General features: G+C 38.3%; 3 protein-coding genes across 3 annotated transcripts; 1 reads left to right on the top strand and 2 right to left on the bottom strand.

Moving 5' to 3' along the window:
• Positions 1–1,546: 1,546 nt before the first annotated feature.
• LOC101311847 lies at positions 1,547–2,503 on the top strand. The gene has a single exon (XM_004296061.1). The coding sequence runs from the start codon at positions 1,547–1,549 to the stop codon at positions 2,501–2,503; it is 957 nt and encodes a 318-aa protein (XP_004296109.1).
• Positions 2,504–2,830: 327 nt separating this feature from the next.
• LOC101313293 (probable WRKY transcription factor 2-like) lies at positions 2,831–7,573 on the bottom strand. Its single transcript, XM_004294821.1, has 6 exons — positions 7,223–7,573; positions 5,728–6,259; positions 4,932–5,108; positions 3,864–4,711; positions 3,613–3,771; positions 2,831–3,532 (listed from the first exon to the last, which is right to left on the bottom strand). The coding sequence occupies exons 2-6, from the start codon at positions 6,172–6,174 to the stop codon at positions 2,959–2,961; spliced, it is 2,205 nt and encodes a 734-aa protein (XP_004294869.1). The 5' UTR covers positions 6,175–6,259; positions 7,223–7,573; the 3' UTR covers positions 2,831–2,958.
• Positions 7,574–16,770: 9,197 nt separating this feature from the next.
• Positions 16,771–20,760, bottom strand: LOC101311558 (serine/threonine-protein kinase BRI1-like 1-like). Its single transcript, XM_004296060.1, has one exon. The coding sequence runs from the start codon at positions 20,758–20,760 to the stop codon at positions 17,182–17,184; it is 3,579 nt and encodes a 1,192-aa protein (XP_004296108.1). The 3' UTR covers positions 16,771–17,181.
• Between the last annotated feature and the right edge of the window lie 736 nt (positions 20,761–21,496).

The following is a 21,496-nucleotide window of genomic DNA, read 5'->3' as shown; positions in this document are numbered from 1 at the left end:
TAACTGAGTTTCTGGGGTCAAAAACTCAGTTCCGGCAATCGGTCGCCGGAGTAACCAAGTTACTAGGGGTTAATAACTGAGTTTATTTGGTCAGTAACTCAATTTCTGGGGTCAGAAACTCAATTTCAGCGATCGGTCGCCGGAGTAACCAAGTTACTGGGGGACAGTAACTGAGTTTATTGGGTCAGTAACTGAATTTCTGAGGTTAGTAACTGAGTTTCTAGGGTCAAAAATTGAGTTCCGACGATCGGTCGCTGGAGTAACCGAGTTATTGGGGGTCAGTAACCGAGTTCGGCGACCAGAGTCCGGCAGCAGGTGTCCGGAGATCGGAGTCCGGCGGCCGGTGTCCAGTGACCAAGTTCCGGCGGCCGGTGTCCAGAGATCCGGTTAGCTGCCGGCAAAGTCTTTCCTCTCTCTTACACTTTCTCTCTCTAAGCATATATATAAGAACCAAGGATAAAAATGTCTCAAAAATATTATTTTATTATGAATTTAATAAAAATTTGTGTATTTGGGCACAAATAAGTCTCTATTTCATTCAATTGGGGTCAAGAATCTTATTATCATTGGAATGGGGTTTGACTTTTCTACTTTTGTGCAAATGGTCATTAAATCTGATTCTGTTAGTGGAAATATAAATCTTAAATTTAAGACCAGTGGGCATTGTTCCTAAATAAATGACACAATATAAGTTTGTTTTCATGGGTGCGCATGGTATCTGGGTTTCAAGAAGATAATGGGATACATGTATGGCCTAGTTTTGAGATCAGTTTGGAAACCTCCAAAACACTACAAACTGAGCCGTTTTCCATTGGCAACACAAGAATGCTGCCAAGCAAGGAAGGATGTTCTATCTCCGGCCGGTGACACTGTCATGCATTATTGAAAAATGTCATTTAATTGGGTGTCATTATATCAAGTGTTATATCTGATGCTAAACTATGACCCAGTCCTCATGAGTGTTTTAAAATGTCATGAATATTTTTCTATGACAACTGAAAACTGTGGTGGAAGAATCTTTAATAATGTTTACATCATGGAACAAATTTAATGGCATTTACCGAACGTCATTAAAGACTTATCATGAGGTTTTACAAATGTCATTCAAGAGTTGAGAAACAATGAGGGTCTAAGACGAAGTTGTAGATGACTATCGAAAACATCATAACCTTCATGATCGTCATCGAAAGTTTTTGTGTAGTAGTATCAATATCTTCATGATCGTCGGTCTACCTGTGACTGTGATTCTTGATTGTTAGGGTTTTTATATTCTAGTACGTTTTCATTTGCAAACCCTAACTCGAGTGAAAATATAGAAGAACGATTCGCAATAATCCGTAACCCTAGGGTTCCCTATCTATAGGAAGTTCATCGTCCTCGATGCTTGGAATCCTTTTTCTTGTTTGATTATGATTTGTGTTAATAGATTATGATTACTGAGTGTTCTAGTTGGAATAGGAATAGCCCTCAATAAGTAACGTACACCCTCTAGTTGGTCAGTATTCTTCATTCACAATCATCAATCAACCTTAACCGGCTTAACGTTATGGCTGTCAATGACCATAATGGCCAAGTCTTGACATCAAAATCGAAGAATCCTCCAAAACACTACAGACTGAGCATCAAATCGTTTTCAAGTCTAACATCAGAGGAGAAGTATGAATCCGGCGAGTTTGAGGCCGGAGGATACAAGTGGAAGCTAGTGCTCTTCCCCAATGGAAACAAGGACCGTGGTGTGAAAGATAACATCTCTCTCTACTTGAAAATGGGTGGGAAAGATGCAATAAAAGCCGGCAAGATTGTAACTATTGACTACAAGTTGTTCTTGCTTTATCGGCACAACGGAAAAGAGAAGTACCGTGTTCTTGAAGAGCCGAATAAGAAGGAGAAGAAGTATTGTTTTTATAAGACAATTGTCGGATGTCTGGCTGGTTTTGATCTCTTCATCCCTCTTGATCTGTTTAGAGATACATCAGAAGGTTATCTCATTGATGACAGATGTGAGTTTGGAGCAGAGGTCTTTGTTTCTGTAACGACAAGAATAGGCAAAGGAGAGTGTTTATTCATGAACCTCGACACTGATACGTACAAGTATGTTTGGAAGCTTAATAACTTTTCAACGTTAAACGCTCCATCTTGTTACTCAACACCATTCTGTTTTGCCAATCACAAATATTGCACAATGAAACTGCAGCTCTATCCCAAGGGAAATGGCACTGGAAATGGTAGTCATCTTTCTCTTTTTTTGTGGTTGAATAATCCAGATGAGCTTCCTCCTGGATCGAAAATACTTGCGGGATTTACTCTACGCATTTTGGATCAAATCCCTGGCAACCACTGTTCTTATAAAGCTGATAAAGCCTGCTGGTTCGATGCCGCCAACCCGAATTTTGGTCGTCAACAAATGATCACACAAGAAGAAAATGCAAGGTTTTCAATGGATGATAGCTGTATAATTGAGGTCGAAGTTACTATTCAAGGAGTTTCTGTGCTAGGAATCTAGGGAATTGTTTAGTTATTTAGTTAGTTTGTGGTTGGATCAGTGAAGGTATTTTGAGTTATTCAGTTGGTTTTGGATTTGTTTTGCTTTTAATCTTTTGGCTTTTAGGTTTATTGTTAGTTGCTCTAGGATTCGTTTCATCATTATACAAGCATCCTTAAACGGATGCAGACATAATCTATCAAATATTATTCGATCAAATAGAGAGTTATAGTTTAAGATTCTTCGCTTGAAAACTCTTTTCCGTTCTTTAGGGTTTAATGCTTGTTAGCACTTCATACTTCCGTTGCATCATAATGTTCACAGACGATACACACAGAGAATCTCACTGGTCGAAGAGAACGTATATAAATGAACGAAACAAGAGCAATTGATCATGAGCAACATTACCATATATTGTAGTTTAACTTAAATGCCTCTTTCCTCGAAAGATTAAAGAGAAACAAAAGGGTGAAATACTACATCTGTGGTCCGAGGGGAAGCCTACTCATAAGTTGTTGGTATACCGATGAAGCATTGGACATGTTTAGACCAGGTTCTGATATTGGCTCTACTTTTGGTTCTCCTTTTGGTAACATGAAACCCATTTCACTGACCTGACGCTGTTGTGCAAAGTATGGATGATGAACTGGTAGAACAGGGACTTTGTGTTGGCCAGGACCAAACCCGGCCATTGCCAGATTGGCCAGGCCAGGCTGGTTCATTCCGAAAGAGAAGCCCTGGGGAGGACCCAGCTGCTGCCTTCCAGGTAAGCTGAATGAACCCATTGACATCGGCCTTTCAAATCTTGCCATGCTATTGTGAACTTGTGATGGCTCTGGCCGATGAGGATGCGTTTGTGTTGCAGACCCAGACACCTGACCCGGCATGTTGCCAGAAGGGCCAGAATTGACATGGCTACTATTGCGAGCAGCCGGAACATCATGATTGTGTTTTCCTTCATATGTGGTGATGACTGACTTTAGGTCATGTGATGCTCTCTCCACATGCTTCCTCACTGTACAACCAGCATTGGTGCACTTATAGTAGCTCCTGCAGACAATTTTGTTATTCTCATACATGGTGAGAAAGAGGAAATAGTGAAGAAGTTGATCATGAGAATAAGTAACGACCTTGGATTTGGATTCCCTTTCACTACTTTCTGCCCATACTTGCGCCAACGATATCCGTCATCAAGGATATCAACTTCACTCGTAGTCTGGACAACGACTCTAGGCTCGCGAATAGCTCTGGTTGCTCCACTCATTTCTGTTGCATAGGCTTCAATTTTCCTGCAACATTACATGCAAAAATACTTTTTAAGTCGACATCAGTGAATAATTTTGTGAGATCATTCACGAGAAATAAAGAGGTGAGCAGTAACCTTCTTTTTGACTCTGACTCATCTCCTTCACCATCATAAACTAATGAAACACTACCGTGCGTTCCTCGATCATCTTCATCCTCATCATTGGAAAAGGTAGATGATGCGTCTACTACATCACCTGATTCAAGGTGTGCACCATTCTGAGCCTGCATAGAAGTGGACTGCTGGCCATAGTCAGGGCCTGCTGATGCTGATGAAGTCACCTCAAGGTTATCATGCTTCCAATCAGGAGCTCCACCGGTTGCCTTTTGTGCACTTGCCCAAACTAGATCACCATCAGCACCTGTCTGTGGTCCGCCTTGTTGAAGGACATCTGATCGCATGTCAATGAGTGGGTTAGATGACCCAATGGCCCCTGATCTACGATTGGGAGGGGGTTTAGGGTGGTTATGGGCCCCTTTGTAGATGATCTCTGTTATATGACCCTCATGAGATCGCTCAACCTTTTTCTTAACCTGACAATTGGGATGCGTGCACTTGTAATAACTTCGAGGGTACTCACTACCTTTTACTTGTTTTTGTCCATATTTTCTCCAATTATATCCATCTTCAGATGGTGTACCTCCACCAGTAGCAGCCATGGAATCACCACCACCTCTTTGATCTCCTTCTTCCTCTGGTTGCTCATCAGGAGGTGGAGAATGTTCGGTACTGCCACCAACTGTATCAAAACCCCTAGGATCGGCAGAGACTGTATTTGCTCCGTTATCTTTTTCAGTAGATGTGCGAGAAAAATCTGGCTGGAGCTGAAAATTGTTTGCATTCTGATTTTGAACTTTGGTGGGTTCCATATTTTGAGAAGAGTTTTCTGACTGGACTGAAACCTCGATGCTGGGAAAAGTTCGCTGAAGAAGAGTGGTGTCATCAGTATACATGATGGAGGCAAAAGTTACTTATGAACTCACAAAAGAAATGAATGAACAGAACGAATTTCCATCTTCTCTGAAGTGTGGTACCTAGGTTGTCTAAATTTTAGAAGGCAAATCATTAAAACTAACATGCATGCATACATAACGGTTGCTGAAAGAAGAAAATAGTCAAAATACATACAGACGATAACACTACCTTGCTTGTTGGACCAAGAAAGAAAGAGCCTGATTCGCCAAGAGGCTTGAAAGCAAACGAGGAATTCAAGTCCTCAAAGAAGTTTGCTTTATCAGCAGCCTCTGTCATCAATGTGCAATTCCTGCCGTGACCATTTGAGACAAATGGAAATTTTCCAGTTGTTGGAGAAGGCTGTGCCTTCAATCAAATCCAAAAGAAGAATTCAATATTTGGCAGGATAAACTTCACTGCAACTAAAATGGAAGTTTAGATTTAATACCATCTGCAGCAAACCTTGACTAATGCAACAGCACTATAAATCTCAAATCATGCAAATATAGAAGGTATGTAACAACTGGTTCACATCCCAGAACACTAATTACAGATATCTGCCATTCCCAATAACCAAAAAAAATTATTGTGTGATTTAGAACAAGGCAAGGTCAATGATCATGGTTATAAAGCCTCTGCCCTTGTTCCTCACATGAACATATTTTTATAAGTACAGATTGAACTTGAAGGACTAAGTTGCTTTCTGGAACATTAGAGGCTCAATGCTCCTTGTGCCCTGGACTACACAAAGGGAGGTTAATAACCATATTGGATCACATAAACCCCACCCCCACCAACTCTCTTGACGATTAAATTAAATCCCATGTCCTGGGATGGTTACTTTTACCATCTAAGCTGTAGCGGCTTCAAAAGAATCACAAGTGTATTAAAAATGCAATGCAGGTAAATGTTCACAAAGAAGCACAAAGAATACATAAAAGAAAAACCGTAACTAGGCACTACATATTTTCAGAATTCAACTTACCAATGAATTCGAAAGGAAGACAGGAGAGTCCAGCAGTGTGGTTGGACTGAGACCAGGGGGTATTGTCAGATAAGGAGACCGAACATCAGAACTAAGTGAAAGGTCAGAAGATCTAATGCTTTCTGTATTCAACCGCGGAGCATTAAAACCAGCTCTGGCTGCAATCCTTTCCACTAGTCCCCCACGTGTGTTAGACTTGTACTCTGAAAATGAACCCATTTCAGTTATTTCATCACCGGTACCATTTCCTTGCGATAGATTCTTTCCACTGGTACTTCCTTCTCGAGACCCCAGGAAGAAGTCCTCAGCTTTATTACTGTTAGGAGAATCCAAGAATGACCTTGAGCCAATGCCATCAACTAACATTGAAGAGAAGAAGTCTCTTGGGCTTGGACTCGGAGGCACCCAGTCTCCGATTATAGCAACATTATCATCCATGCCAGCCATGAATCTTATGCCCGTCAGCTGCTACCAGCACAATGTAACAGCCACTAACAATCAACTCAACGCACCAAGATCAAACACCTGAAAGCTTTATGATAAATGCAGATTAAAACAAATCCATTATAGAGCCACATGATTTGCAAAGAGCATGCAAAACTTTTAACTAGAAAACCAATATACCATAAATGAACAATCTGACTTGAATTTTTTTAGCTTGCAGAGGAACATCACAAGCCGAAAAAGAACAAACTTTCGGTTTTAGCTTTCAATTGTACAAGCATCTAAGTTTCTCTTTGAAAGAAAAAAACGCATAATACACTTTGTTCCTTTTTATTATTTCTCATGGGCTGGCAATTCTCAAGTATACAGTCACCCTCGAGTTTCATATCAAATTCAGATGCCACCACAATTATTATCAGAATAATTATCATTGGGGAGACTCAAACATTTTTGTTCTCAGGATACATTTAACACGAAAAGTAGGGAGAAAAAAAAAACAGACAACCCTTAATTCATCTCCATAATTGGTAATGAATAAGATTAATAAGGCCACTCATAAAATTCCAACCAAGAAGACGGGTTCATGTTTTTAACTCGAGAAACGTTACAAAAACACATTTTCAAATTCAATGAATTACCAAGACGGGAATTACATTTCACTCATTGAACATGAATGAGATAAGACCCAGTATGTTAGATCCTGACATCCATGAAGATCCAAGCATGAGAAAAACTGAAAACTGAAGAGCACCCTCAATTCCCAGAATGGGAAAAAGGTCATGAATTTCCATGGCATTCATTGAAGGAAAACAAACCCATGTTACAGAATTCAGAGAAGGGTAAATGGGGTCACAGCAATTATCATTACCCTTATTTGGAGAAGAATATAAAAAAAAGTGAGGTACCTGAAGTTTTTAGCAGGGAAGAGGCATTGATGTCAGAGACACATAAGAAATCCTTAAAATTGAGAGACAGAATATAGAAACAGTGCAAAAAAGCACAGCTTGGACATGGAGGAAGGAAAAAAGAACAAATGAGTAAAGATGATTACCTGAGTGATTAAGAGTCAAGGCCCAGATGATGTTGAAGAAGACCAAAGACCAAAAACTCCTCCTTTGACCACCACCACTACCCTCCCAAACCCACCCCTACCCCTCAAGCACCCAAAGATCACTTTTTTTATCTCAAATTTCCTATCTTTCTGTTCAATTCAGATGAATCCCAGAAAAGGGTACCAATGAAAATGAAAATAAGCAACTCCTTCCTCACCAAATGCCTCTCTTTCTCTCTCTCTCTTCCCTCTCTCTGGTTTGGCCCAAAATTATTGATATGATGATGTTCTTTGACAAAATTACAAAAAGCAAAGCCCAATACTTTATAGTTGTTGGTTTTTCCTTTTTATAAGAATTCAAAAGAAATTTAAAGGGCAAAAGGAGAAAGGAGAGGAGGGTGAAGTTTTTTGCAATGGTGGTGGACCAGAAATGGATTGGAATCTTTGAAGAAAGAGAAAGGAAAAACAAGAAATAAAAAGTAACACCACAATCAACAGACAGAAAGAAAAAGAGAGCTCAAAATCAAAGCTTGTGTTTTTTCATCAACATTACACTATCTCACCCCATTTTTCATCTTCCCTTCCCTCTATTACTGCTTCTTCTGCTTCTTTGCTTATTTATTCCAATTTTTGTAGTGCACCCATTTGGCTCTCTCTTCCCTTCTCCCAATTATACTCCACCATCTGGTCATTGTCATCCACATGCAGGGGTATTATAGTCCTGGAACAAACTGATTAGTTGTTGTGAGAAGTAGGGGTGAGAGTTGGTGACTTGGTGGCAGGGAATTGGAGCCCTAATGTTGATGAGGTTAATTCTTGAATTTTGTTATAATGAAATGAATTACGGAAATTATGAGTAAAGCTGTTGTGGACAGAGGGTTTAGCTGCCATACACCTGTTTCAGTACCCTTCATTTGGGAGGGATGTTATAACTGCCTGCTGCTGCTAATGGTTACAGATTCACTCTTGAGCCTCTTTTTCTGTTCTTTTTTTTTGGGTTTTTGTTTACTATTATTAATGCATCAATCATTCACTGCCTACCAATTTTAGTTTCAAATTTTCAATGATGAAACTATTCTCCAAAATTATAATGCAAAAAAATATATATATCATTACGCTTGGGAAGACGTATAAAATACGGATAAAATGCATATTTTTCATTGTATAAATCGAATTTTGAAATAGAACCATTTTACAGTTTACACGTAAATATAACTTGGACAACGTAATGAAATGGCCAAAATACATACGTTTGAAGCTTTAAGTTTAAGATTTGATTCAATTTAAGTGTTCTTTAAGTTTTCATACCAAAATTTAGAATCGATAAGTTTTCTTAGGATCGAAATATTAAACTTGAGAAAAAGGCTCAAAACAAAACGCATTTGACACAAATCGGTCCAAAGATTCCACATTTTATGTTGATTAGATCATAAGATAAGGGTTGGTGTATATATCAACAAGAAAGTTATGATTGTAAATTTCTTAGGAAGAAGACAACTAGCAAGGACAACATTGCATAGGGAGGTTCGGAGCATTCAAGGATGTAAAAATGGTTATTTAACATAACATTTAACTCAACCAAATCAGATTGCCATCTACCAAGTGATTTTCAGAACGCAAAATGAACAAAGTAACCAAGTAAAAACTACCCTTTAACATATATTTCTTCAAGCCAAGGACAAATAATGGTAATCTATTCCCATTAACCAACAACTCGGTTGTGATTTGTGAACCCAAGTTTACATGAAGCTGGCCTCCAAAAGGTTACATAAATTGTACAAGTCAGGTACCAAAATTTTCAATAATTCATAAACAGTTAGTTTATGGGAAAAGGGTGGCATGGTTTAACTAGTTTAATGTCTATCTGATGAAAGAGAGTACAAGAAAATAAGGTGTTAGATTTTATTCCAATCTAAAGAACCAACAAAATAAACGATTGGTTGATAATGACTTATAATCCCTAAACTGATTCTGTTTTTTGTTGTGTTAGTACTTGGTACATAGAATAGAATGATATTATAGCAGAAGGATCCAATTCTAAACTAATCTGACCATGTAATGTGGTGCACTATATTGATTAAGGTCTGGTTATAGGTCATCCACTACTTTTCACAAAGTTATTCCTACGACAATAGTTTAATCATGTTCCCAATTGTACCAAAACTCCAAAGGAGTGCCTAGAATTAGTCTCCATATACTTTGATCATAGACTACAATGTTTACCTAAGACTAAATTGAGAAATGAAAATGACCACTGATCAATCAAACCATGAAACAAAAAATTTTCAAATGATTGGGCAAAATCTTTCAAATAATTATAATTGGGAGGTTGTACTATGAATGAGTGGTGTATGAGCATAGAAATGAATGTATTTAACTATAAATTTTATACACTCTTGTTCACCTGGTCACTAGCTTGACTAGCCGATAACGGTCATATAATGTTAACTTTACATCATCAAACTAAAATTTTTTAAAACTTAAATGTTCAAGTTACACATTTATTTAAAAGATTGTTATGTACTCAGTCCGTTTCAGATACAGACGTCCGCACCGCCTTACGGTGCGGATTTCTCTCCGTTCGTCACCGTACGGCGCAAACGAGGGCGCGCCTCCACCCCAGCGGACTCCAGTAGTTTCCCCGGCCTCTTTCCATCCCCGACGAGTCCGCCGAATTCCAGTTTTCCGGCCAGATTGACTTTGTTTGAAGTTTTGGGTGATCTGGCCAGAAAACTGGAATTCAGCGGACTCGTCGGAGATGGAAAGAGGTTGGGGAAGCTGCTGGAGTCCGCTAGGGTGGAGGCGCGCCCTCGCCGGTGCCGTACGGTGGCGAAAGGAGGTACATCCGCACGGTGCGGACGTCCGCACCTAATAACGTCTGGTTATGTACTTATGTATGAAATTTATTGTGATATTCGTATTAATCAATGACCAATAATCATTTGAATGTTTGATCTGAAAAATCACTCAAATTCAACAAACTGCTTTATAGTACATGCATGAAATGAAAACAGAGAAGGAACTTTGAACTTTTTAAATCAATGAATTATGATTAGTCGATAACAGTCATTGAACCGTTAGCTTTACGTCATCAAACTAAACTTTGTCTTCATTAAAATATTATATCTAGACATTTTGTTAAAATGGTTGTACTGTATAAAATTGTTGCAAGATTTGTATCCATCAATATTCGATATACATTACGAAGTTTGATATGAAAATTCAATCAAATCCAACCATTTTTTTTAAACGCGGCTAGTACAGCTGACCTTAAGCCTTTATTATTGATGAAGCTTCATAATCTAACCATTTGTTTTTTAGTACATAGAAATGAAAAACGGAAAGGAATTTTGAACTTTCTGCATCAATGAATTATGATTAGCCGATAACGGTCGTTGCTCTATTAGCTTTACAATCATCATCAGGTTCTAAAAGGCGCCACCTTGCCCCACCTAGGCGCCGCCTAGGCTATAGGCGGAGCCAAACCGCCCGGATTTTCACAAAGGCATTTCAGTTAGGCAGCCCAAGGACTGCCTAAGCTGTCAAGGCGATGTTGAGGCTGTTAAGGTGAAGTAGGCGCGAGAAAAGAGAAAAACAAAAAAAAACAAATTGCGTTAAACCTAAAAACCTAATTCCCAATTGATACTTTTCTCAGACTCGCGACACTCGCTGTTTTGTCTCTCATAAACTCAGACTTGCGTCCCTCGCCGTTTTCAGGCAGTCAGTGACGTCGCCGAATACGGCCGTTCTCAAACTCGTGTCACTTGCCGTTCTCTCTCTTTTTGTCATGGTGTCATCTCTTCAAAGGTACTTCTTCAAACCTCTGCTTCAATGAATAACTATTGTGTTGTTGCCTTGTTCCGTTCTTAGTACTATCTAATGTGTTGTTGACTTGTTGCCTTGTTGAGTTTTGATTTTCCTCCTTATACAATTGAGAATCTAAGAATTGATCACATCAATTAATCTATTCTCTGTTCAGTTTGTTGGTTCTTGGAGACGAACATCATTTTTATCCTGTTATGAATACTTCTGAGTTGTTTACTTGTTCTCAACTTGAATTCAAGTTATTCAATTGATAATCATGCTTCTGTACTCTGTGTTGGAAACTTTTGGAGAAAGGTCATGCCAAATTTTGATATATATTCAATTATTCATATTAAATATTATATTTATTAGTTTAAATACAAAAAAAGTAAATGGCATAGTCTCCGCCTAGGCTGTCCAGGCGCTAGGCTATGGGTCGCCTTCCGCCTAACGCCTTATAAACCATTCATCAACCTAAACTTTTTCTTCACTAAAATATTCAAGTCATACATTTCGTTAAAACGATTATACAGTTTCTACAATATTCGTATTAAGCAATAAATTATGGGTGCGTCCATTGTCACCCCACAAACCACTTTGTTCACCCCACATTCTTTTCACACCCCACTCACATAATTTTAAGGGTGCGTCTATTACCACCCCATAAATCACTTTGCTCACACCCCACTCATATAACTTTAATTGTAAGTCTACTTTGTTCACCCATTAACAATACCTTAACACCATTTTCTCAATTCTACTTTGCTCAAACCACATTCTCTTCACACCCCACTCATATAATTTTAATTGTAAGTCTACTTTATTCACCCATTAACAATACCTTAACACCATTTTCTCAATTCTACTTTGTTCACCCTACATTCTTTTCATATATTTTGTCAAATTCATATTTGCTCAAGATAATAAGTAAAATCACCAAAATTCACATGAAAGTATAAATCCAAGTTAAAGAACAAGAAAAAACTCTCAAATTTAACAACTCAATGATATCAGTTGATATCAAGATGCACAATGTCAGTAAATATATCTCTAGTAGCAACGCCTTCCGTACTTCTAATTTTCTTGAACTGATCTATCCATTGTTCATAAATACGGTACAATAGTTGTCCATGAGAATTTACATATAAAGTCGACATGAGAAATAATGAGTAAAAGGATAGACGAATCATCATCAAAGAAAAAAAATACAAACAATTTACCTCATCTTCAGATTAAATGTTAATGTCTTTAGACTTACGACCGAATATGATAAATTTGGGTTAGAGTTATGAAATTTGTGTTCATCCAAAATAAAAAGATAAAAAATAAAAATAAAAAATTTGTAATTTGTAACAACTTGTTGTCCCTTGTTGTAATTTTACATCAGGGTATTTTGATATTTCAATAAATCAACAACGTGTGGGGTGAGTAAAGTGGTTTGTGAGGTGACAATAGACACACCCAGTTTTAATTGTAAGTCTACTTTGTTCACCCATTAAAAATACCTAAAATATCATTTTCTCAATTCTACTTTGTTCATCATACATTCTCTTCTCACCCTACATATATTTTGTCAAATTCAAATTTGCTCAAAGTAAAATGGTTTGTGGGGTGACAATAGACACACCCAATTTTAATTGTAAGTCTACTTTGTTCACCCCTTAAAAATACTTAAAATATCATTTTCTCAATTCTACTTTGTTCATCCTACATTCTCTTCTCATCCTACATATATTTTGTCAAATTCATATTTGCTTAAAGTAAGTAAAATCACAACCGAACAAAAAAAGTTCACATTAAAATATAAATCTCAGTTAAAGAACAAGAAAAAACTCTCCAATTTAAAAACTCAATTGTATCAGTTGATATCATGGTGCACAATGTTTGTAAATGTATCTCTAGTAGCAGCGTTAAATTTAACTAAACAAACATTGTAAAGTAAGTAAAATCACAACTGAACAAAAAAAATTCACATTAAAATATAAATCTCAGTTAAAGAACAAGAAAAAAACTCTCAAATTTAACAACTCAATGGTATCAGTCGATATCATGATGCACAATGTTTGTAAATATATCTCTAATAGCAACGTCTTCCATACTTTTGAATTTTTGAACTGATCTATGTGTTGTTTATAAATACGGTACAGTAGTTGTCCATAGGAATTTAGATATAAAGTCGACATGGGAAATAATGAGTAAAATAATAGACAAATCACCAACAAAGAAAACAAAGAAAAAAAAGAAAAAAATACAAACAGTTTACCTCATCTTCAAGTTAAATACTAGTGTATTCAGACTCACGACCGATAATAAATCTGGATTAGAGTTTATAAAATTTGTGTTCATATAAAACAAAAAGATAAAAAAAAAAATTGTAATTTGTAACAACTTATTGTCTCTTGTGTAATTTTACATTAGGGTATTTTAGTATTTTAATAAATTAACAACAAGTATGATGAACAAAGTAGTTTGTAAAGTAATAATAGACGCACCTTAAATTATATTCGTTCTAATGTTTGTTTGGAAAACTTGAATCTTATATGTTTTTTCTAATACAAGAAATGAAAGCAAAAACAGAATCGGTAACTTCTGCATCATTTACATGACAGTTGTTGAGTTTGGGAATTTGGGATTGAGCCAAAATTTGGTATAAGAGGATTGAGGATTAGAACAATAATTTGTTTGAAATTGAATCAAAGTGATAAGAACTAAGAACATGCCAAATGGATGAATGAGAGATCAAGTCCAGAAACTCCAAACAAGGCAACACTACTTCTGCCATGGCCATGCCAACACAACACGCAAATAAATAATAAAGAGTACGAAACTGGTCCATTATCCAACAAGAATTTCAATTTAAGTTATTTATTTATTTTTTGGTTACAACCAGTTTAAGTTATTTAACAGCTGAGGAAACAATTATATAAAATCATTGTAAAGGACCGAGTCAAAAGAGATACTTTGACCAAGTCTCTTTCAGGCGGCAACTCTCTCTCTCTCTCTCCCCTTCCTTCTAGTCACACTCCAGTTACCACTGTTCTTTATCACACTCACTCATGCACTCACTTACTGTACAATCTCTACTCCCATGTTACCCTATACTTCACCCTCCTCAATCATTCAAACTGGTACCACACTATGGAGGCTTATATGAACCCTAGCTTTCATGTGAACATAGCAAAAACAACATGCACACTAATTAACCACAGATAAGCACATACGAATCCAAATGATGAACTCATTCTTTGTTTCGAACCAAAATTTTAGATTTTGATTTGTTCTTTAATGTCGTTCTTCATTTGATTCGGTTGCTGAAGAATCTAAAAGTTAAACAATCTTATTAGATTAAGTTTGAGTTCTTCCGTCGAACATGATCTTAGCTTGATATGTATCATCATTCTAGATGATGTATTTGTATTTGTCACATAATATCAAATCATAAGGAACTAAAGTATGAGTCATCTAACCTTCTGTCCATGGATTGATGAACCTCACTCAATCTCATACAGCAATCAGTTGAGAACCTGACAACCGTGATTGATGTTAATCCCCATAGCATATAGAAGTCATGTCAAACATTTGTTCAATACTTAAGTGTATGTATTTAGCTAGCTAGCACATATAGCAGATAATAAATTGAAGCTTAGGACTCAGAGTCATCTAACACATGGTCTGCATAAGTCATGACATGATTAGGTGACTTGGCTTTGGGTGGGGGGACGAGGTACTTGGGAAAAAGACAGAGTCACACAGAAAGAGTTGCATGGATTAACATAAAGGTAAAATCCAAGGTTAACCAACTGAGTCAGAAAAACACAGTTGGTCAGTTGGGGGAGGAAACCTGTCTTCTTGTCAGGCCAGTCTGAAGCTCTGAATCTCTCTCCTGAGTTTCTACTCAATACTAATCAGTGAGTGAACAGTAGTACTAGTCAGTAGGGGACCTCTGCACAAATGTTGGAATTTAGTTTCTTTCTGCTAAGCAGAGCCTACCACTCGATGGCCAGTCACAATCTCTTGCTACTTTGAGCAATTCTTTCCTCCCAAAGTAACATCTCAATTCTCAACTGCTGTTTTTGGGCTGATATATCACAAACTCTTGAAGACCCAACTGATGTTTTGGGCTCTGGCACTGGCCATATAGCATTTTAAATTTCGGTGTCTTCTTCTTCTTCTTCTTCTCTTTAGAGTCGAAATGGGATCTAATTATGAAAAACATGCCCCGCATTTCATTGTCTTGCTCAATACAATGGATTAGAAATGACTACTGAAGTTCATCATTGCACATTAACACCAACATTATGGATTAGAGAAGAAAAGAAAATAACAAACTGCAAATTAGAGAAAGCCAGAAAATGAGACTAGTTATCTAGTGTTTGACAGGAAGCATGGAACTGGTATACTTGCTATACACATTCAGATCACAGATTCAAAATGGGGTTGATAAGTCAACACTATATTATGAGCTATTACAACAGTCACCATATGTGCATTTGTTAAACAGGAAGTCTCACTAACCAGTAACTAGTCCCCCTAATCTTCTTCTTTTTTTATATAGTTTGAATTGAGATGTATGTTTATGGAGCAGAACCGACAAGAAAATCTGCACAACATCCTCCAGGAAATAAGAACTATATGCTTTGAGAGAGCTACTAGATTCCCCAAAGTAATTAAGCTCCATGATTAAAGTAATGTTTGCCAACATCAGAAAACAATCCACATGGTATGTCATCAACACCAAAGACAAATTACTGCCAAAAACTTCAAAACCCCAGCTCATGGCTGCCTGCTTATCCTAATGATCTATTTAGAATGACTGGACAACAAGTCAAGCACTCAAGCTTATTTACTTTCTAGGCAAAGTAAACTAAAAAGATTAAGGTAATACAATAAAAGATTAAGGTAATACAATAGAGCTTCTCAAGTGTATTGTAAAGATGAGAAGCAAATCACTGTGCTTCATCCTTTGAATCCTTTGACATCACTATCAGTACTTAAAAAACCAAACCTGCACCAACAATTTCATGTGTTTCCTATTCTTATACTCATGTGACCAAGTGCAAGAACAATTTTGGATTTAATTACTTATTCTGCATATTCATGGTTCTGCCATTGATATGTTGATTATCAAAGACTCAGTTCACTTGGTTTAATCTTCTTCACTGTCATCTGCGTCCAGTTGCTACATTTATGGTTTTCATGGTACCTTGCTTTTTTCCTCTCCCTGTTCAAAATTATTTGGTAACAACAAACAAATTGATGAAACCAAGGCACAAAAACAAATGAATATAGTGAAATTTCACTTAAACTTCTCTGCTTCATGAAATTTGTTAAAAACTAAATACAACTGAACTTCAAAATACTACTTCCATATTTACAGGCCTAAATTGCAACAGCTATCTAGTAACATGGCAGTTCAAGTTCTCAGCCAAGTCACCAAGTCATGATAGATAGTAACTCATTCAAATGATTCAATATGATTACAAGTGCTGATATGGTATATGGAAGGAAGTAGTTACTTAGTTAACTGGGTTTTTTACACCACTATGCATTTCAAGAAAGAAACATCACCTTTCAAAAAAAAGAAGAAAGAAACATCAAGGTAAATAGATTATAAACAAGTACATGTTGTAGTAAGGTAATAGCTGCCTAGTATGACTGATTCTGGGTAAATCATGTAAATGATTCAAATGAACTACAGAATCAATGAACCAGTAAGCAAATTAAAAGATCACCAAAATCATGGATTATAAAATAAGAAAAGAAATGAAAAGACCACAACTATGATTTCAATTTCTCAATGGTGCTATTGCTACAACTTTACAAAATGTTTGTTCCCACAGATCCAGCTTTCTATAAACAGCAAACCAATTGTGATGGACAATGGTAAAGCAGAAGTTAGCAAAACTGTGTGAGGAACATAAGCCAAAATGGAAAGGAACAAAGTTTCTTTTCAGTGAAGTCTTAGGTATAGCTAGACATGATTTCCAAAATGAAAGAATATGTACTTTACCCAGTTAAGCTAAAAGAAGACTTCAATTACTTTGTTCCCTTCATGCCTTTCTTCAACTTTGCTGTCTGATTCAGTGTTCTATTATATACATTCCACACAATGTGAAGGATTGAATCCACTGTCAGGATTTCAAAGTTTCATTCTTTTATGGTTCCTCAGCAACAGTGTCCTTCAGTGAAAAGCCATCCAGGACATCACTTTCGGAATCAACCTGAAGCTCTTTAAACATAGCCATAACCTGAATCATTGTTGGACGCCGGAATGGCCTGTCGTCTAGGCACTCAAAGGCAATATTCAGATACTGGTATAGTTCAGCCTCACCAGATGTCTGTGTCAACAACTCAGCGTCAAGTATCTGATCCCATCTCTTTTCTCTTTGAAGCTGCTTTGCCCATCCAACAAGGTTGTTGTCATCACCAAACGCTGATGGGTCTATAGGCCTTCTTCCTGAGAGAAGCTCTAGCAGTATAACACCGTAACTGTAGACATCTCCTTTTGTTGTGCATCGAAAACTCTGGTAGTACTCAGGGGGCACGTAACCTGGAGTTCCTGCTAGCGTGCTCACACTAAGATGAGTATCGAGGGCATTAACCAATCTTGCCATGCCAAAATCTGATACTCTGGCCTCAAAGTTTTCATCTATAAGAACATTGCTGGACTTCATGTCGCGGTGGATAATATGAGGTATGCAGCTATGATGAAGGAATGCTAAACCTCTAGCAGACCCTATGGCAATCTTCTTTCGTGCTGCCCAGTCAAGCCTCGAGCCCCCTCCCTTAATTTTGTCATGAAAAACACTCTCCAGACTACCCCACTTCATGTACTCATACACAAGAAGTCTCTCCTCTCCAACCTTGCAGTACCCCAGTAAAGGAACCAGGTTTCGGTGCTTGATTTTCCCAATAGTTTCCATTTCGGCCATAAACTCTCGGTCTCCTTGACCTGTGACTTGAATAAGCTTCTTGATTGCAACAACACAGCCATCTCCCAATTGTGCCTTATACACCTCACCAAATCCTCCAGAACCAATCAAGCTATCTGCACTGAAACCATTGGTGGCTTCAAGTAAATGGGCAAAGGTCAGCTTCCGCAAAGGTTTCTCAAATGTAGCTACATTGATGCTGAGAGGCTCAGCCACACCGGAAAGTTTCCAGCTGCTGCTCCCTGAAGTCGGAAGGCTTTCAATATATTTTTCGCTCTTTGCCTCTTTCTGCTGGTATTTCTTTACTCGATATAGAGCTAATGCAAGTATAAGAAGGATACAGAAGAGAAAGAATGTAATACCAATGACCATTCCTGAAGCCATAGACGGCTTCTTTCCCTTAAATCTCTCTGCTGAATGTCTTTGAGAGCCACACGGTGGCAGGGGTAACCCACAAAGGCCAGAGTTGTTCTCATATCTGGATGCTGGGAAAGTGGTAAGCTGACCTCCAGAAGGGATGAGACCGGTGAGGTTGTTGTTAGACACATCAAGGTCACTCAGGAAAGAGAGAGTCCCCAAAGATCCTGGGACATAACCTTGAAGATTATTGTGAGAGAGATCCAGGACTCCAACTGCTTTCAATCCTCCAAAGCTCTCTGGAATATTTCCACCTAACATATTGTGTCCTAGATTGAAGACTTGCAAATAGGACAGATTACCTAGGTTTGCGGGAATAGTCCCAGACAAGGAATTGTAGGAAATGTCAAGGAAGATCATGCTTCCATTGCTGGTGAATGTGTAAACTGTCAACCCTGTGTAAATTCTCGTTGATGGGCAAGAATGAACCATAGGTAAACTTTCGAGTCTCTGAGGTCGGACTCCCTCAAACTCAACTAAACCTCCTGCACCCCTGCAAGCTGTACCACCCTCATTTCTAACAAATGCAAACTGCTTCCCAGAAACAATTCCAGGATTGACTAGGCCGGCCTGGTTAGCAAGCTCTGACGGGATAGAACCATTTAGGTCATTGCTGTTTAGGTCAAGCCAAATGAGGCTTTGACACTTGCCAAGCTCAGGTGGAATCTGACCAGACAGTGAATTATTACCCAACTGGAGTATAGCAAGCTTAATGAGATTTCCAATACCTGAAGGGATTGCTCCAGTAAGCCGGTTGCTAGATAGTGACACCCAAATCATATTGGTGCAGCTGCCAATAGACTCTGGAATGACTCCAGAAATGAGATTATTGTTGAGAATCAGGGTTTCCAGGTTTCCTCCATTGACGCAAATGCCTTCTGGGATTTTACCAGTGAGATTGTTTGCCCACATAACCAAGTCAGAAAGATTTGGCAAGGTCCAAATTTCTGAAGGAATTGCACCACTCAAACTGTTGAAACTCAGGTCAATAGCTCTTAAGTTCTTGCAGTTTCCAAGTTCTGATGGGACAGTCCCGGAGAGGAAATTGTTAGCTAGAAGTATCTTTTCCAAAGCTGAGGGAGCATTGGAGGAGCAAAACCCTGAAGGAACATTCCCTGTGAAGAGATTAGCGCTGAGATCGAGCACTTGAAGCCGAGTACCATTGGTAATAGAGGGTGGCACAGGACCAGTTATGTTGTTGAAGGGTACATACAGATATCTCAAACTAGGAAGCTTACTCACAACAGTATTGAGGAAATTTCCTGATAGCTGATTGCGACCAAGATTTAGAGTAACCAAAGAAGTGCATGACACAAAACTTGAAGGCAATTCACCAGTAAGAATGTTATCAGAAATATCAAGCTCCTGGAGTGTCCCACAGGCCTTTCCTAATTCAGCTGGAATTACACCAGAAAACTGATTACGACCCAGAAAGAGTTGCCTCAATTTCTTGAGATTTCCCAACAAAGCACCTGGAATCTTGTCCTGCAACTTATTACTAGTCAGGTTCAGTGTCTCCAAAGCTTGACAGTTGGCAAGGCTTGAAGGAAACTCATCCCCATAGAGATTATTGTGTGATAGTTTCAGCAAAGTGAGGCTGCTGCACTGCCCGAAATCAAGGCTTGCAAACTTTCCAGTGAAATTGTTGCTCGAGAGATCCAAATACTTGAGTGATGCCGAGGCGCTTTCCAGGAAAGTGTTTGGTATCTCCCCTGACAAAGCATTGTATGAAAGGTCAAGTGTTGTCAGATTCTTGCCAGACAAGATAGAACCACTCAGCTTTCCGGTGAGCTTGTTACCGGAAACATTGAGCAGATTAAGATTCTGGCAAGTCAACAAGGACGGATCCGAAATCCGGTTTCTAGAGATGTCAAGCTGAAGCAAAGAAGCACCGAAGCGGAAACTCCCTCCTGGGATGGAATTACCAGAGAGGTTGACCGAGGCCAGATGCTCACAACCCTCAAGAAAAGACTGAACAGGAAGAGGGCTTGTGATGTTGTTGGAGGACAAGTCAACTGTTACAAGACTACATGAGGTAATGTTGGAAACAGAAAGATCAGAAGCAGAGAAAGAATTGCCTTGCAAGTACAGATTTTGAAGACTCGGCAAGGCTGTGAGGGTTGGAAGGTGAAGACTTCCAATGAGACCAAAAGAGGAGAGGTCAAGGGTGATGACATGGCCTTCAGAGCAAGTCAGGCCTTTCCAGGAACAAAGAGCTGTTGAAGAATCAGATTTCCAGTCAGATAAGAAACCATGAGGGTCAGATTGAACAGAGGATTGCTTGAACGCCAACAAAAGCTTCTTCACCACATCCTCATTAGAAGCAGCTGAACCCAAACTTAGAGAGTGAAAGAGAAGCAGAACAAGAAAACAGAACAAACCCATCATGCTTCTGATCTATACCCTTTTCATTTTTGCTTTAATAAGGAATCTTTCTGGGGACTATTCACAAACACCTAGGCTGCACAACTCATTCATCTGAATCAAAAGCTCTCATCTTTCAGATCTGGGCTAACTAAAGCTTCAATCTTTCCACCCATTCTTGATTGGAAGCTGCAATAGAAATTTCCCAACACGAATTAAACTAAATAAATTAGTAAAATGGGTTGGTGGTGCCTTGATGGTGGAAATCACTATCAAACATAGTAATAAATCAACAAACTTGAAAGAAACTAATCAAGAACATAGAGCTATAGCTACCAAATATGAATTAACATGAATGAAAGAGGAAGCTGTGTCATTTATATAAAGTAGTAGAGTGGAGGGGCTTAATGGGCAACCAGATAGTTTATGCTTAGGTTAGAACCAAGGAAGCAAGGTACCTCGGAGTGTGACAGAGTACGATGTTCAGTGATGTCGGCTATGCATATGATTATAATCGAGCCAAGTACAAAATAGCCAGCATTCAGTTCCTTAGTTCTCTGTCTCTGATGGGACTTGGACTGAAAATGCTAGGAACCCAGAAGAGAGGGCACAGAAAGAAGGGACTGAACCTTCAACTGTTTATGTGAATGTGACACAAGTCACAAGTCTGCAGACTGCAAAATCAGAAGGGGGGAAGAAGAAACCCAAAGAAACAGAGAAGAAAAGAAAGAAAGAAACAAAAAAAAAAAAAGGGTTT

Source organism: Fragaria vesca, linkage group LG3 (genome assembly GCF_000184155.1).
Source record: "Fragaria vesca subsp. vesca linkage group LG3, FraVesHawaii_1.0, whole genome shotgun sequence".
NCBI lineage: Eukaryota > Viridiplantae > Streptophyta > Magnoliopsida > Rosales > Rosaceae > Fragaria > Fragaria vesca.
The sequence above is the reverse complement of the archived record's forward strand: the minus strand, read 5'-3'. Positions and strand labels throughout refer to the sequence as shown.